The 17,422-nt window shown below is 40.1% G+C and overlaps 1 protein-coding gene across 1 annotated transcript in view; it reads left to right on the top strand.

Annotated features, from left to right (window-relative positions):
* The first annotated feature begins 2,421 nt into the window (after nucleotides 1–2,421).
* LOC107079851 (centrosome-associated protein 350) overlaps nucleotides 2,422–17,422 on the top strand; it is a 49,153-nt gene continuing 34,152 nt past the window's right edge. Inside the window, exons 1-4 of the mRNA XM_069183405.1 lie at nucleotides 2,422–3,110; nucleotides 4,235–4,314; nucleotides 7,095–7,447; nucleotides 8,704–8,806. Of these exons, the coding sequence (XP_069039506.1) occupies nucleotides 2,919–3,110; nucleotides 4,235–4,314; nucleotides 7,095–7,447; nucleotides 8,704–8,806 (728 nt within the window). The 5' untranslated portion in view covers nucleotides 2,422–2,918. The remainder of the gene's footprint in view (nucleotides 3,111–4,234; nucleotides 4,315–7,094; nucleotides 7,448–8,703; nucleotides 8,807–17,422) is intronic.

Raw genomic sequence — 17,422 nt, 5'->3', positions numbered from 1 at the left:
TCACAAATCCTTCCTGTTTGAGGATCAGCAATGCAAAGCCAGGTACTGTTTCATCTTTACTCTAAAAAGTATATTCCCTCAACAGAAATAGTCCTAATAGCCCTCGTGAAAGCAGTGTATTATTTCTCCACTGTTACAAATTTTGCTGAAAGACTAGGCTTTTAACGAAGCAAACATGTTCAATCTTGACAATCCACTGCAACAGAACACATTTATTTTCGATCCGTAATGAAAAGAAAGAGAATAATATAAATCGATGATTCCATGTTCGCAAATGTGGAATACCGTCGTCACAGTATTCCAATAAGTTTAATATCAGTGGTAAGCAGCATCTCCTGATGTGTACTGTACCGTTTCCTGATTTTTAACAGATAGATCAGTATTTTAGAGAAAATGCAAATAGCACTCTGCTGAGCAAAGCCACACTTATGATACTTCTTTATCCTCATTTCGTAGTCTGTAGTAGAATTCTGTAAAGATGTGTTCTTATTCATTTTACCCTTTTACATCAATCTGTGACAACTGTTCATTTGGCAACTAGGCACCAAGAGGCAGTCCAAGGTGAGGCCTATTTTGATGAATACTGTGTTTTATCATATATCATAGGAACTGGGTGCAAGAGCATTGAATATTTGACAAACTATCACAGTGACCCCATGTAGGCTCAGGCAGTAGGGTGGAGCTCATTGAATCTCCTGAGATCACCCATCATTCATGTCCTCCAAGCAGGGTCAGTCAGGGCTGGAGGAGATGGATGAATTCAAAGGTCACCTCTGACGTTCTTCAGTTAGTCATAATGTCTTCATGTCACCACCAGGCAAAACAGATGTCTTGCATTAGTGTAAAATATCTGTATTAATACTTGTCAAGGGTGTCAACAGGGAATCCTTATCTGGCTATTTTAATAATCATCACCATTTTTAGAAAAATCCCACTGCGATATTGTTTAGTAGAAGCCCAGGCTGTTTATTTGATACCATTACATAATAATCTGTTTAGCAGATAAGTCATTTCAGAATACATTCTATTCTACAATAATGACCTAGTCAACAGGCTATATCTGTTTTGCACAGAAGACCAGAGAACTAATAGAATAATAATAAAAATAATGCATAACAGCTCATAATATAAAGAGAGGTGGCATACGGAAAATTATTCTCTAATTTTCCTTAATGCAGTGTTTGTGATCAGTCCAAAGCACGGATTACAGTTAGATGGCCACTGTGCTTAGAAAATCTCTATGCATATGTTTTGAGTACCTGTGACTTATGACACTGTCATAAGTATGACTTATGACACTGTCATAAGTACACTGAAGTATTGATGGAAATATTTTCAAATTTCAAGTTGTACTGTTTACAGTACCTTCATACTATAAATGACTCACCCCCTTTCACATTTTGTGATGTTACAAACTCAAATAGAAATACATTTATGTGATTGTTAATGTTTAACAAAATGTTTTTTTATATGTTTTGTAAAATACGTGATTGATCAATATTCGGCCTTTTTGCTATACCAGTCCAAATTGATCCAAGGCACATCTCATTTTCCTTGTGAAACCACTCCAAAACTTGAATGGAGACCACCTGTGGTCAGTGCAATTGGTTGACATGATTTCAGAAGAAATACACTTGTCTATATACACCTGTCCCTCAGTTGACAGAGCAGAAACTCGACCAGGGGCTGTCTGTACAAGAATTATGAAGAGGCACAGATCCTGGGGAGTATAAAAATATATCCCCAGTGTTGAAAGTTCCCAGGGGTGCAGTCAGGTTCATCATAAGGCAATGGAATATGGAACCACCCAAACTCTTCCTAGAAGTGCCTTAGTCAGAAAAGTGACCAAGTACCCAATCACCCTGACAGAACTACAGAGGTCCATGGCTGTGTGGCTCCCGAAGGTCTGATGTCGTAGGGGTAGAATGTAAGTTCACAGCTGGGATTCCACAGGCAAGCAGTGCACTGCAGACGTCTCCATGTGTCTCCGCACAGCAAGCCGCGCTCCGGGGGTGTCGGCCTGGAAGGACGCCCAGCGTCTGGTGATGCAGATCCTCGGACCCCCTCGACAGCACCCTGAAACACAGCGAGAAAACAGCGCCCCTCCCTGGACAAGAGGCAAGTGATCCCTCCGTGTCACTGCATGGCAAAATGTAATTAATAATTAGCGTTATTGTAAACAGCAGTTGTAGCTGTAAATACTGTAGCAGTAGTTGTGGTAGCAACACTAAGCTCTCTGAACTGCCATTCCTCATTATTAGTCAGTAAAAGTAATTGTAGGCCAGAAAAGTGTTGCTTCAATGCAGAACTAATTTTTTGTTCAAAATATGTTCTGCTATGATATGCAGGTATGTTTTACATTGCTGACATTGACATTTTCAGTCTAACATGGTTGCTTTTCTTTTTTTTTTCCAGACGCTCAGTTCCCATGTGGAAAAACGCAAGGGGTGAAGTTTCCAGGAGAACAAAAACGTAGCCCATTTGATGTCATTTCCAATGGAAAACTTTCGGCTCCCCCAAATAGTCAAACGTTCGGTAGAGAAGGCCACACCCCTTCAGAAAATCTCAACTCAAAGACCCTCTTGGAAAAGTGCCCCTCCCCCTCCGGCAGGACCTCTTCTATCTCCAAGGAGAGACCAGCACCTCTAAAGAGTGTTCCCAAATCATCAAGCGCCTCCTCTTTACACACACGTCATGGCATCTCCAACAGCTCCTCCTCTCCCCAAGGAAGCACTTTTTCTGCTGGTCCCACCTCCCTCAGTAATGACCCCCTCACCCCACTGAGAACCCTGAGGAGCCCTGACTCGGCGTCACCCACCTCTGCCCTTTGTAGGAACCTATCTGGTGGAAAGGAAAATGTGGGCGTACGGCGCCCCGCGGTATCCGGGAGCCGCAGGGCAGAGGAAGTGCAGGCCTTCATGGGGCAGCAGGAGAGAGCGCGGAGGAGGAAGGCACAGCAGGAGAAACAGGAAGCTCTGAGAGAAAAGGAGAGGAGGAAGAATATGATGCAGGAGGTACTGAGGAAGCAGCAGGAAGCCTTGCACAAGGCTCAAAGAAGCCACCGGGATCGTGGAGTAAAGGAGAGAAACAGGCCCACAAGCTCCTGCAAGGTCTGTGAACACAGGGCAGTGTGTTTGACACAACCTGAAATTAACATCACACCTTCCCCCTTCTTTAAACGACAAATTCATTTCCTTCTAATCCTCTCTATTCACTTGCCCGTTGTACCTCTCTTCACCTCTTGACCTCACACCGCCCGAGTGTCGATACTGCTTCTCTCCTGCTCCCGCCTTCTCCCCACTCCTATCTTTGCCCTCCCATGGTCTGTCAACTGCCTGTTTTCCTCTCTCCCTCACACCTGAAGAGGGCCGAAACGTTGCGGCTCTTTTCTTTTCTTTACAGCATGGAATAAACCTTTAGTTGTTCCTTTGCAGCCTGTTAAAGCTAATGCAGCTACTGTACCTACTTGAACTTCTACTGCCTGGTTAGCAGCGTTCCTGTCCATCCTTATCCAACAATATTTCTAGTAGCAATCATACATCGCAGACCTGTCAAAGAACTCTTATTTTGTTCTATGGATGATTAGTGATACCTTATTATTATGACATCTTGACACAGAAGCTTCAGTTAATGATGAGTGGTCCTGATGGTATTGATTTATCTACTGATATATTTGATACATTTTCACTTATTCACCTTTATTATATTTATTATATGATCATTGCTCTTACTGTGAAGTAATTGTTATATTTGGAGACTTCAATGGGATACAAAAATGCAGTAAATACAGAAATCGTAATGGAATTAAGATATAGAGTGTCTATATAATGCCCTGTAAATTAAAAAAGTGGAGTTTGAGTAAGAATTTGGAATTAACTAGAATGTTGTGGGTTTAAATACCATATGGGATGTTGCTATTGTACACTAGAGCAATGTGCTTCACCCAGGATGTTCCATTAAAATGTACTAATGAGTGCAAATGTAAGTTGCTTTTGGATAAAAGCATTTGCCAAGTCACGTAACAACAGCTTTTGTGTAAAAATGAAATGTTACTTAATACAGTATTGGCATTCTACAATAACCTTCAGCGTTATACATATATACAGTACTTACTGTACTGTTGTCATATTTCATCATTACTTTTAACTGGCCCCGTCAAGACTGAGCAGGCTTTGATAGAGGTTTCAGTCTTTGCAGAAATACAGGACCTAGGCATTTCTATTTTGTTTTTCAGAAAGAAGAGCCTGCTTCTTTGGGTCCAGGTGAGAGAGAGCAGAACGTGAAGAAATCCGGAGAGCCACAGCAGAAAAGAAGGTGAGAGCTTACTGTCCTGTTTTATTTTCATCTCTCCAGGAAAGAAAGGCCGTTCAAATCCAGTCTTTCACAGGCACAGCTCTCCAGGTTTCATCTGTACCTTTAAATCAGGGGTGTGTGACTGCAGTCCTGGGGGCTCACTAGTCCGGTAGTGGAAAAATGTGTTAAGCCACTTCAGTTAGGCCAATATATATATATATTATATGGCTCTCCATACAGATTCAATCGTGTTGACTATGGCAGTGCCCTAATGCCATGATTTCATGCCATTTTAGGAGACTTGATCACAGTATTCAAAATCCTGAAAGGCAATTGCAAACTCAGTTCAGTGTTCCTCTTCAGAATTAATCGCAAACCAAGGGACACAAGTGCAAACGATGGGAAAGTGTATTTAAACCATAGAATAGGAGGTACTGTACTTCTTTACCCAAGGGTTTGTGGGTGTATGAAACAAGCTCTTCAGCTTTGAAGCCTGTTCGCTAGATTCTGTTGAGAAACAGCTGGATGAGACCGTTTGATCACGTGCTGTAGGTACTGTACCATCTACTGAATAGGCTGGAATGGCCGAATTGCCTTCTATAATTGGTAACAATTTTTATGTTCTTATCCCTGCTTTAGTATTAGTTAAATCATTAGCTGCTCCAGGGAAACACTATTTAGCATGACCAGTTAAGCTAAATATTTGTTTAGTTAAAGGACCAAGAACTAAACTAGAATAAACGCCAGTGCCTCAGAAAATTGAACACTGCCAGATAAAAGTAAAGATAAAATGTGAAAGAAACACCAAGCGTGGTTATAACATTTTTTTTATTGCAAGTAGTTGTCACCGTGAATTATGGAATGTATCGATATTATTCATTTTCATTGCTCTGAATGTCATGGCAGTTGTGATATCATTCATAGCTGCTGCTGCTTTCTTTGGAAAACTCCATGATCCTGAATGGGTTTTTTTACCAGGTGCATATTAACAACTTTCAGTGACCAGCATAGAACTATGCAATGATGATGAAGCCCAGTAAGGGTCAACAAGTCGGTTTGTATGAGTGATTAATAAAGAATGTCAAGGGCTACGTACAAAGTCACAGTTAAGTCCAATGATTGCAGTAGCAATGATTAAGTAGCAGTAACTTAATTTGTGTTTCGTAATATAAGTTACCAAATGCATATAGCAAGTATTCCACTAAGCTGATGTACAGTCTAATCTAAATCAATTCTACCCATTACCTTAGAATGTCTTTGTGGGTTTTACAGTATGATAAAAATGCATGGCTCACACAAGGACAAGGAAGCTGTGCAAAGTAGTTCAGTTGCTGCTCCTGTACTTAAATAATTAAATAATCCTGTCCATCTGGGTCCCCTCCTATGTGTTAAATGCTTTGGGATCCCTTGTGATGAAAAACTTTATATAATAGCAATTAATCATTTTTATTGTTTGTGAACACCAGCGTTGATGATGACACTGAATCTAAAATTCAATCAGAGCTTTATTTACTGTTTTACAATCAAACAGCTGAAGGCATGTGAATCATGTCCAACTAAACAGTACATTCCTTCCCAGTTTCTCTTATTGGCACGTAAATGCAAAAGGGTGTCACAAATCCATATTTATTTCACAAGAAATAAAATTCTTGAGTAATGGGTAAGCACATGGCCCAAGTCTTTGTTCTGTTATAGAACAAAGAGTTCTATAACAGGGCTATCTCCCCCTGCAACTCACAACTGGCAACCTGCTGAAGCTAAGTACTGTAGGTGAGCCTGGTCAGTACCTGGATGGGAGACCACCTGGGAACAACTGAGGTTGCTGCTGGAAGAGGTGTTAGTGAGGCCAGTAGAGGGCACTCACCCTGTGTTCTGTGTGGGTCCTAATGCCTCAGTATAGTAACGGGGACACTATACTGTAAAGAGGCGCCATCCTTCAAATGAGATATAAAACCAAGGTCATAAATCTCTATGGTCAGTAAAAATCCCAGGGCGTTTCTCAAAAAGAGTAGGGGTGTTACACTGGTGTCCTGGTCAAATTTCCCATTGGCCTTTATCAATTATGGCCTCCTAATAATCCCCATCTCTGAATTGGCTTTATCATTCTGTTTTCCTCCACGCTGATAGCTGGTGTGTGGTGAGTGTACCGGCGCACTCTGGCTACTGTCACAAGTAGATGGTGCACATTGGTGGTGGTGGAGGGGAGTCCCCATTACTATAAAGTCTTTGAGTGTCCAGAAAAGTGCTATATAAGTCTAAGCAATTATTATCATACTGTGTAGACGAGTGAACGGCGGAAACCTGCACATTTTACTGGATTATATCATGAATGGCCAGAAGAGGGCAGCATATCCTATGAAATAAAAATGCCCTTCTATTATACCACTCAGAAGTCCCCAGCTCTTTCTGCAAGATCAGAACTTGTGATCTAATAATTACACGATAACACTTTTTAATGTTTATCCATAAATACTTCCTCCCTCATTAAAAGCTAAGTTGTTTTTTATCAAGGATGTATTATTCACCTCACAGAAAAGCCGGTTATTATATAATGAAGGAAGTGGATTTTAATTGACTTTTTCCTAATATTGGCTCATATAAAACTAAGAGGCAGTAATGGCCATAATGCTCAAGATGCTAGAAGTATTGTACCAATTGCACTTAGGGAAACAGTGTTCTTTCTGAGACATTAATTCTTCCAGCTGTTACTCAAAAGAGTTTTATGACTTGAAACTGTTGCAGTTCCAATTCACATGTTAACGTAGTGTCCAATTAAGTCATGAATACTTCCCTTTTCCCAGACCTGCAGTGAAAAAGCTGAAGATAAGCGGTCAGCCTATGGAGGGAGGCAGCCCCCTGAAACTGGTAGACCTGGCCTCCTCCCCGAGGAAGGCACAGGCCAGGCGAGTGGAGGCCCTCAGACAGGCGGCGGCAGCCCTGGGCAGCCGGGTGGAGATGCAGGCTGCGCTCCTCGGCGCAGGGAGCGGCCTGACAGGACGCCCAGTGGCAGAGCCCACTGGGCCCCTGAACAACAGGAGTCTCGCCTTGGCACTGGGAGGGACGTCGGCACAACCAAGAGACCGGGATTCCACCTCCATCAGCGAGGACCTGCCCTGGAGCGAAGAGGCCCCAGAGTGTATAGCGGCACAGCCAGGTACACACTATAGTATGATTTAGTATTTGTTTTGGTGAAGCATCTCTATCTTTCTAACCTCTTTCTCCAGTACAGGGTTGCAAGGGTACCAGAGCCTGTCCTGGCGCTGGCAATCATTAGTGACGAGTGAAGCTACTGTTCCAGGAACTGAAGCCACAGTCTTTATTCAGTTCTGTTCTGGTTTAGAACTCATTTTGGGTCGCTAATAAAATGAGTGGCTCACCAAAATGGGTGGCATGGTGCAGTGGGTGGTTGCTGACCTGGGTTCAGTTCCAAACCTCGGGTGCTATCTGTCTGGAGTTTGTTCTCCCCATGTTTGTGTGAGTTTTTGCCGGGTGCTCTGTTTTTCTGTGTTTCCTCCAGTCCTCCAGTCCAAAGTTATACTGGTTGGTTAACTGGCTTCTGGGAAAATTGGCCCAAGGTGTGAGTGTGTGCGCATCTGTGTTTGTGGCTATGTGTCTGCCCTGCGATGGACTGGTGTCCCATCCAGGGTGTACTCTGCCTGGTGGTTGTTTTTTGCCAGGATAGTCTCCAGTTCCCATGTGACCCTCAATTAAAAGAAAATTGGAGAATGCCTGAATGATTTTACTGTGATTTACTTCGCTTTCCTGTGTTGCTACTGTGTTATATCACAGTAAATTGAAAGTTATGGATGGATGGATGTTTGCCCATTATGCCTTCCAGCATGAAGGGGCAGCAACATCCTGTTGCTGTTTCCATAACGTTAGTTTTTTTCGGGACAGGGTTGTTAGCCTTGTGCCCAACCTCCAACATGGAGGACCTGGTGCCTGACGTTGGACACAATCCCGCTACCCTGAGATTATAAATCTCATGCTCTACCAATAGAGCTGGTCGGGGCCAAATTGAAAGTTATAAGGATGGTAAAATCGCAGTTGTTTCTTTACTTAATTGTATTATTCTGTACCTTGACTGGTTTCTGACATACAGGCCTCTTTCTGATCTTTTCAAACTTTTTCAAACAACAAGCCAGCTGTAAATTTTTCCTCCTGTGTTTCAAGTACCTGATGCTTTCATCACACTATTATCACAATACTTAGATGTGGACACATATAATGTCAAGACCTGAAGTGATCCAATATATCATGAAATAGGTTATCTACTCTTGAAGTACAAAAGAAAAATGCAAACCTTATAAGATAGGCATCCATTTTGTCATGGTTTTTGAATGATAGTTCAGTTCTTCTTGTAATATTACTCCGGAAGGGTCCTGAGTTGTGTTTACAATCTTTCCACAGGTTTCCTTCAACAGACTGCTACTGTCAGAGGGGCAGAAAGTCGAGGGGGGAAATCCACCGAAAATGCAGGACCAGCAATACTCAGCATCTGGAAGCCATCAAGGTATGTTAAAGTACTCAGCTTCACTGTGTACTAATTCAGTCTTCAGTGAAAGCTCACATTTGAGAGTTTTTAATATTGCTGAGGTATGAATTCAAGTAAAAGCCGTATCACAATTCATCTTTGCACTTTAAACCCTGCATGTAAGAATATTGCAACATAGAAATACATAATATCACTTTTTTGGGAGGGGGGGTTTGTTTTCTTTTGGTACAGTATATTACAGTAGGTAAGGGGAGATTATATTGAAAACAAGTGTCTTGTATTGAGGCAAGTGTTTTCGTATTGACTTTTCTTGAAGTCACTAGATCAAGTTAAGCTAAAGTTATACATGTAACGCAGGTCAGCATAAAATTATATCAAATACTTCTTAGGCTTCATAATAGTCGTTTGCTCTTATTGACCTAGTTAGTACAGTATGTTGTATTTTGGGTCACATACAATTTATGTAAAGGAATGTTACAATATTAAAAGTTAAATTAATCAGAATTTCTATATAGTGATTATAAGAGATGTATATTTTGCCTCGATTGTAATTTAGCAAAATTACAGTAGCTTGTAGGCTACTTCTCTTTGGAGTGCTCGGGGATGAGAAAAAATATTTGCCTCAGTAAACCTTAATTTTAATAAAGATGACCTATTCTGTCTCATTTATTTAATTTACAGCAAATGCTTCCTGCGCATATATTATTGCAGCCTTAAGTCTGGCTGGCTGTTTTAAAAAAATTGCTTGCCTCTTGCACAATCCCGACAATTGAGTTTCAGTCTGTTGTAGTCCTGTCAATTCTATTTTGGTGCTATTGTTTCCACCTGCTACATGCTTTTTGTAGTGGGTTTGCTCTCTGGCATTAAATTACAAGTAAGTAATTACTAGAAGTTTTAAAAGCTGCATTAGTTTATGAGGTGACACAAGCACAGCAGGAGTGGGTATTAGAAGTGTTTATTAAATGAAACACAAATCTTAAAAATTCCATGGTTAATAAAAAGAGAAGGGTCGGCTTTAAGCATTGGTGGATTAAAGTGAATTTTGATACGTTAATGCCCCCCTTAAAAAATAAAAAATGGCTTATGGGATTAGTACTTTGTTTGGCTCATGTAAGTGCTGAGCTTTGCTTTATTAAAAACGGTAGACATATAGACGCTGTCCTACATTCTGTTTTAGTAATTTAATAAAAACACAAGTTTTTGATTTCCTTGTTTCTATCCTTTCCTTGAGAGCAGTTAGCTTTCTCTTTTAAAACATTTCATTCTGGTTCCGCACACATTTCTTTTGGGATGTTACCTAGTTCTCTTTGTACCCGACCTTTTCACTTGGTTCAAATAACTTTCTGGGGGTCAGGCAGACGATGAAATACAGTATCTTAATTAAAATTCCTGCAAGACAGGGAGAAACGATTTGTGGAGAACTGCTGCTGTTCGATCCGAAGCATGGCGGTGCAGTGGTTAGCCCAGGAGCACTGGTACCCCGACTTCAGTTTCAGTTATATGTTCCCCCTGTGTTCAGATGTGTTTTCTCCAGATGCTCTGTTTTCCTTCCACTGTCCAAAGACAAACGCGTAGGTTAATGGACATCTGGGAAAATTGGTCCTGTTGTATATGTGTGTGCCCTGCAATGGACTGCCACCCTTTCCAGGTATACCTGGGAAAAACTAAGGTTGCTGCTGGAAGATGTGTTAGTGGGGCCAGCAGGGGGCGCTCAACCTGCGGTCTATGTGGGTCCTAATGCCCCAGTATAGTGGTGGGGACACTATACTGTAAACAGGCGCCGTCCTTTGGATGAGACGTAAAACCGAGGTCCTGACTCTCTGTGGTCATTAAAAATCCCAGGGCGCTTCTCGAAAAGAGTAGGGGTGTAACCCCGGCGTCCTGGCCAAATTTCCAATTGGCCCTTACCAATCATGGCCTCCTAATAATCCCCATCTATGAATTGGCTACATTACTCTGCTTTCCTCCCCACTGATAGCTGATGTGTGGTGAGCGTTCTGGCGCACTATGGCTGCCGTCGCATCATCCAGGTGGATGCTGCACATTGGTGGTGGTGGAGGGGAGTCCCCATTACCTGTAAAGTACTTTGAGTGGAGTGTCCAGAAAAGCGCTATATAAGTGTAAGCAATTATAATTATTATTATTATTACCTCTGTCTTAAGGTACTGTTGGAAGAGTTATATCAATGACTTCTGAATTATATCTGTCATTTCCTTGAGCACAATTGGTAAGATACCATCAGGCCCTGGGAATGTCTTAATCTTGAGATTATTTATTATCTATTTCTAATACTCAAAACGCTTCTGCCTCTTCTATACTAATTCTGTCTAATAAGCAACCTCTGTTCCTTAGTAAACACCTGTTAACTGAAATACTTGTTTAGTAAATCAGTCAGTACCCTGTCTTTGTCTAGAAGGTTGCCATTTTTGTTTCATATGCTTTTTATTTCATCCTTGATGGTTATTGTACTGGAAAAAAGGTTTGTTATTTAAGCCTCAATTTCCTTTGCCTTTGTGAGGCAAGGCAGTGTCTGCAAAGTGCAAAGTGATTCAAGAGACATACAATAAGGCCAAAGAGTTAAGGGAAGTGCACTTGGCTTGGTAAAGAAGTTTCTGAGTTGATATAATGAGAAAAATAAGAAAATAGACAGATGGAAAAAAACACTAGAAACTATGGGTGTCTTTTTCCAGAGTTACTTGCTAGAGAATGTAAAGCTTATGCTGAAGCTAATATGGATCTGCTGAGATGTCATAAAGGAGCTGGGAACTTGATAACCACTAGAGAGAGCAGTGAGCCATGATTTCAGCCTGAATAAAAAAAAGATATTTAAAACACAGCATCTAGACCCTCAGACGTAAACTCCCTCCCCTTTCTTCTCGGTTTTTTGGGGAAAATATTTTTTATGAATTTCACTTTTTTCCAAACAGAGCAGTTAAAAATAGGGCAATATTTCCACCCCTCTCACATTCCCACCAAAGTGATGCTTTGGGTATGTTGGCAATGCTGTACCACCTTCATGGGGCCATGCTTTGCAGAACAGAGAAATTACAGAAAAAAAGAGCCAGGTAGTTCATATTGAGATATCCTAATATGATAAATCCTAGAATGAAAAAAACGTATCTGTATGACGTTTATGATTATGGAGAATGAGTATTGTGTTTTCACACAAAGGTTTTCAAGAATCTACTGAACATCAAATGCAAGTACATAATTACAGAACCCAAATGCAGTGTACAGTGAATCAGGCAAAATAGAGCAGACTACCCCTAATTGTCACAAAACACGGGGGTAGAATTGATTTGTTTTAATTTGGCATCCTCTGGAGATCATTCACACAGTGAAATGAAGTAAATACACACTTTCTTTCCATGTCAATTTAGAATTGTCGGTATGCGGTTTTTCCCATCATATAGTGAGGGAGAGAGACAGTTATAAAACGAGAATGATTCAGGAGAAAACACGCATTGATTTGTATTATGCAAATATGAGTGGGAAGAGAATTGAGTGTTTTTATCTGGTCATGTCTATGTCTTTGTTTTTCAAAATGTTACTTAAACTGTTTACTGTAAAAGCACATACAGAAAACTACATCTCAGTTCCAAAACCCTTTCTCCATGAAAAGGTTTAACCGGCAGTAATGATGTCTTGCACTTGTATTTTACAACCCGATGGCGTGCTAAAATCATCAAAAATAGCAGAGGGGAAAGGCCCTGGGAAATGTAACATGTTTTCAGGCTAGAGAGATGTGCAATGTTGAGTATTGTTAAAGGAAATGGGGGCAGAGGGAGTCAATTGACAGACACCTTAAAGAAAGGGTGCTTTAAACAAGGCACACAGGGGTTAAAGTGGGAATCCCTGACAAATGCCCCTGGAGGCACTTTCTGCCTCTAAACGCCTTTGCTTGAAGGGCTGGTGTATAAAATTTTAATTGTATTAATGAAACCTGATCTCAAGCTCGTATAATCTTGAGCTAGCACTTGATATTCCCACTGCGACCAATCAAAAGTGTTCTGGGCATCCAGTGAGGTAAGGGCATGTACAGTATAAAGTGTAGGCAGAGGTGAGCTTTAGTAGAAGCTCTGTGATACAGCCTGCTTGATTGTGATGTAGGGCTTCAGCCAGAATGAAAGAAAAAAAAACGATTTTATAATAGAATCATTTTGACTTTGCAGTCCCAATATTTTTGGAGGGCACTCTAAAACGGAACTGCTAACATCACTAAAAATATATATTATTTTTTTTACGTAATCCCCTGCAAGACCCCTTACTGTTCAGTTCACTGAACCTTTTGTAGGCATCTCCAGTACAGCCGCCTCTGAAGAAGACAAGGTCCATGAAGACTTCACAAAATGCCCATTCAAATCTCTGAACTGTATAATGTAGAATACAAAGGGCAAAATGTGAAGATTCTGGTGGGATTAGACAGAAGCATCCTCTGGTTCAATATATGTTAAAATGAAAAGGATTGCCTCATATTTTGTATATGAAATTTGGCAATTAATTGTCTAACGAGGGTAATTTTTAATGCAGTAGCATCAAAAACACATGCTGAGTTTAGTTTCCAAATCAGTAATTTTACCCAAATGAGATTAATGCAGGTGTGTAGTAAATACAGTGGAATTGCCTGTAATGAAGAATAGTAAATTCGTACAAATTTGCAGAAATCGGCAAGGTCATCTAACAGCTTCATGGGTAGTACTTCACTGTGTAACAGAACCCATAGCTCGAATGGCAGATTAAAGATAACTTCCTCTGGAGCAAAAAAAAATAGTCTTCAACTGAGGACAAACAGGTACCATATATTTATCAAACCCACATTAGAGACAGTTTCTCAGCGCAGAACGTGACACACCACGATATTTGTCTCTTTTGCCTTCGATCAGTTGAGTCTGTCATTCATTGATTGCATTCATCTGGTCCCAGAATAACCTCATAGACAACAAGTTCTAATGGGGATTTGGTCAGGAGATGAAAGAAATTAGGTCAGGCGTGAAGTAAAATACTTTTTTCCAAAATATTGGTTGGTCACACCCTGATTAAAATACAGGACACAAATTACTTCATAGTACAATTTAAAGCGCTCTTTGCCTTTTTTCTGCACAGATTTCTTTATCGTTGCAACATGTTTTCACCTTTTATAATAGATCTAAGCAGTATTGTTCTTAGAAGTTGACCCTGCATATGTTTCAGTATAAAATAGAAATACTGGCCATGGGTATTGGAGATCACATCCAGTGTCTTGAGACCTAAGGATGTGGCTTGAGTATGTACAGGGTAGTGTATACTAATCCTTACCATGCCCCTTAACAGTGTACCACCCTGCCTCCATTAAAAAAACATCCTCAGAACCCCACCCCCAAAAGACCTCAATATAAGTCAAGGCACCCCATCTCGGAACTCCTCTCAGTTCAACCCCATCTGCTTGTCAGATCTGTCACTCTTTTACTGCTATAAAACAAAATTGGATTTATGTGATTACACATAATCTGCGATGTGCCAACTTTCTGTCAACAGCCTTTGGAAGAGAAAAAAAATGTTTTGGAAGCATTCAAATCTATAACAAACGTTGCAAGAAAAAAATCTAGACCACATCAGAACAAATGTATATTTTTATATATTACACTGTGTAGAGGGGTGTACAGGAAAAAGGATTGGACACCTGCCTCCTTCATTTCTTCTTACTAAGCATGTCCTCAGAAATATCAGAGCTGTCAAGGAAAGCCCTGAAAATCTTCGAAGATTATATAAAGTTAAGGTTCATGTTAATATACTGATAACTGTTTTACGTTTGTGCTGTTTCTAATAATTGTGCTTTTGCAAAACCTTTGTGTACTACCAAATAATTAATTATTGATTATATTTTCCTATTTTCTGGACAAGTACCTAATTTACTAAGTGTTCAATATATTTTAATAACAATAATGCTCTTGAATTGCCAACAGCAGAAAAGTAATTAAAAGGAAATTAATTCAAAATTGAATAATGGGTCTCAAGGCTGATTCCCATACTTAATCTGGGTCCCTGCTGGAGAAGGTTTAGAAGCCCTGTTATAGGAATGTATAGCAGAGAAAGAGAAATGCTTCTTACACAGGGTTGTATATAAAGTATCTGGCTCAAGCTTCTTAGTCAGGTGGCTTAGTGCAAACATGGGGCTCTTTTAAGAAATGCTTCAATAGCATTTGAGATTTAGAAATTTCAGACTAAGCTCGTAAATCTCAAAACAAGCAAGACTGGTCAAAAGCCTTCCTGTTGTTTGCTACCTTCTTACGTTTCTATGCTCATTGTGGTAAAACAGTACTATTTGTAATAGTGATTTGTAAATCCAGTGGGGTGTATGAATACAGTTTCAGAATGGAGGTATAAAGAAGAAGAAATCCCATTAGCAAGTCTTGTTTACACCAACATAATTCACAAGTCTGATTGTATACTGTATCTGTAATGAAATTTGAAAATTTTTGAGTGCCCCTTGGTAACATTGAAAACATATAAGTATCCTCAAGTGGTTTTAGCTGAAGTGTACTGTTTCTTGTCACTTGGCAGTACATGAGATGTTTCAGTCTGCTGAGGTTGTTTTTGTTGGTAATTTCCATGTTTAGTTCTGTTTTTCATTTTTTTTTTGGTGCGTGTTAGGCACGTCATCTCAAGGTAGTGGATCAGAACAATAGCCTTTTCAGAAAGACGGTCATTTCTTTAAGTTGTTTACTACAGGAACACGGATAAATAGAATGAAGAAGAAGGCAATCTGTTTTTGAAAGGAAAACCTCTTTTGCTAAGCTGGGAGTAGGGGCTCTAAGGCAGACCTCTTGCTGTCTGAAACAGAAATGAACAGCTTATTACTGTGTGAAGAAAAACAGATGAAATGAGATTTGAGTAAGCTGATTGCAGATTAAATGCCAATTGACATCTAATTCATTTTTTTCTTCTCACATAAACAAAAAACCATCTGTCCTCATTTCTCAGTTATTATTTTTTTCCACTCTGTATAACTGTTGTTATTGACTTCCATACTGGCTTGGGTTTCAGTCTTTATGAACCTTTTGGGTTCTTAGAATATGGGTTATGGTGCCCTCTTAGATCTGCATGCTAATGGAAAACCTTAAAATTAGTTTTGCCCCTAGATCTGTGATATTTTAACCATAATAGCTGAACTTATCCCGTTCCAATGATGAGGTTCACTTCTGAGATAAGAAAGCTTGAGATTAAGACTATTAAAGAACTCTGCAGCCCAAGCAGGGTATCTAAGAAGACATCAGAAGCCCAAACTATGCTTAAAGTAGGATCACACCTTTCCACAGTTCTTAATTAAATCTTTCTAAATCTCCCCATTTATTTACCAGTTTAAGAATGTCACACCTCCTCTGGAAGTTGTCTCCTAGATATCCCTCATTTTAGGCCTCATTTCTCACCTTATCGATCTTACCCATTTTCAGATTCTTTCTTTTATCCTCTTTGCTCAGTTCTTTCCTTCACATTCCTGTTCATTTTCTCTCCTTTACACCTCATGTGGCTGCACAGCCAAAAGTTTTGGATCTGCTTTTCACAAGCTTACCTTCTTGTTGCTTTTGATTGATTCGTTTTTGCATCTATAACTCTCTCTCCTAAAATACTGCTTTTCAAATTTAAAGATCATTATAAACATTAATTCAGACTCACTTGAAGTTTAATAATTAAGGTCCATCCGAGCTGATTATAATGATTCCTTGACAAATGAGGCCTGTATTAATGGGTTGCAAACCTTATAATAGATGAATAAACAACCAAAGACGTGTCTGATAAACACAGTTCTCCTATATATTCTTCAATTAACATATGCATTATCGGAAATTTTATATTCAGCTGATGTTCATTCTTACCATCATTACATTTTAGTAAATGTAGGCTTTGCAGCATCTTCAAAATTGGTTTGAGGGAAAGCAGTAGCTTTTAATTTTTGTCTTATCTTTTTGGTTATTTTGGTGTTCTGCATTTCACAATTTCCGAAACCTACCTGTATTTGCACCAAAATTGACATATTTAATTTCAGTCTTTGAAAATTGACCATCAGATTGTAATGTTTATTTTTTGGCGAATTCTCAAATTCTGTAATTTTACATACAGTACAGAAATGTTATGTATATACATTTTTTTTTTATTTTAGTGGGTGGTTGCACAGTGGTGGTGGTTATCGTTGCTGCCTCACAGCACTTGGGCCCTGGGTTCAATGTCTGGGTTACTATCTGTGTGGAGTTTGTGTGTTCTCCCCTTGTTTGCATGGGTTTCCTCTGGGTGCTCCAGTTTCCTCTCACAATTCAAAGACATTGGTAGGTAGTGTGTACCCTCTGACGGACTGGCGTCCTGTCTAGGGCATATCTTGCCTTGTTGCTAGGGTAGGCTTCAGCTCCCCTGTGATCCTGTATTGGATAAATATATCAGCAGCCATATCACCCTACAACTCGCAACTGGCAGCCCACTGAAGCTCAGCAGGTGTGAGCCTAGGCAGTGCCTGGATGGGAGACCTCCTGGGAAAAACTAAGTTTGCTGCTGGAAGAGGTGTTAGAGGGGCCAGTAGGGGGCGCCCACCCTGTGGTCTGTGTGGCTCCTAATGCCCCAGTATAGTGATGGGGACACTCTACTGTAAAAAGGAAAAGGTGCCGT

This window comes from Lepisosteus oculatus, chromosome 24, assembly GCF_040954835.1.
Source record: "Lepisosteus oculatus isolate fLepOcu1 chromosome 24, fLepOcu1.hap2, whole genome shotgun sequence".
NCBI lineage: Eukaryota > Metazoa > Chordata > Actinopteri > Semionotiformes > Lepisosteidae > Lepisosteus > Lepisosteus oculatus.
This window is presented reverse-complemented; position numbering and strand designations above follow the sequence as displayed.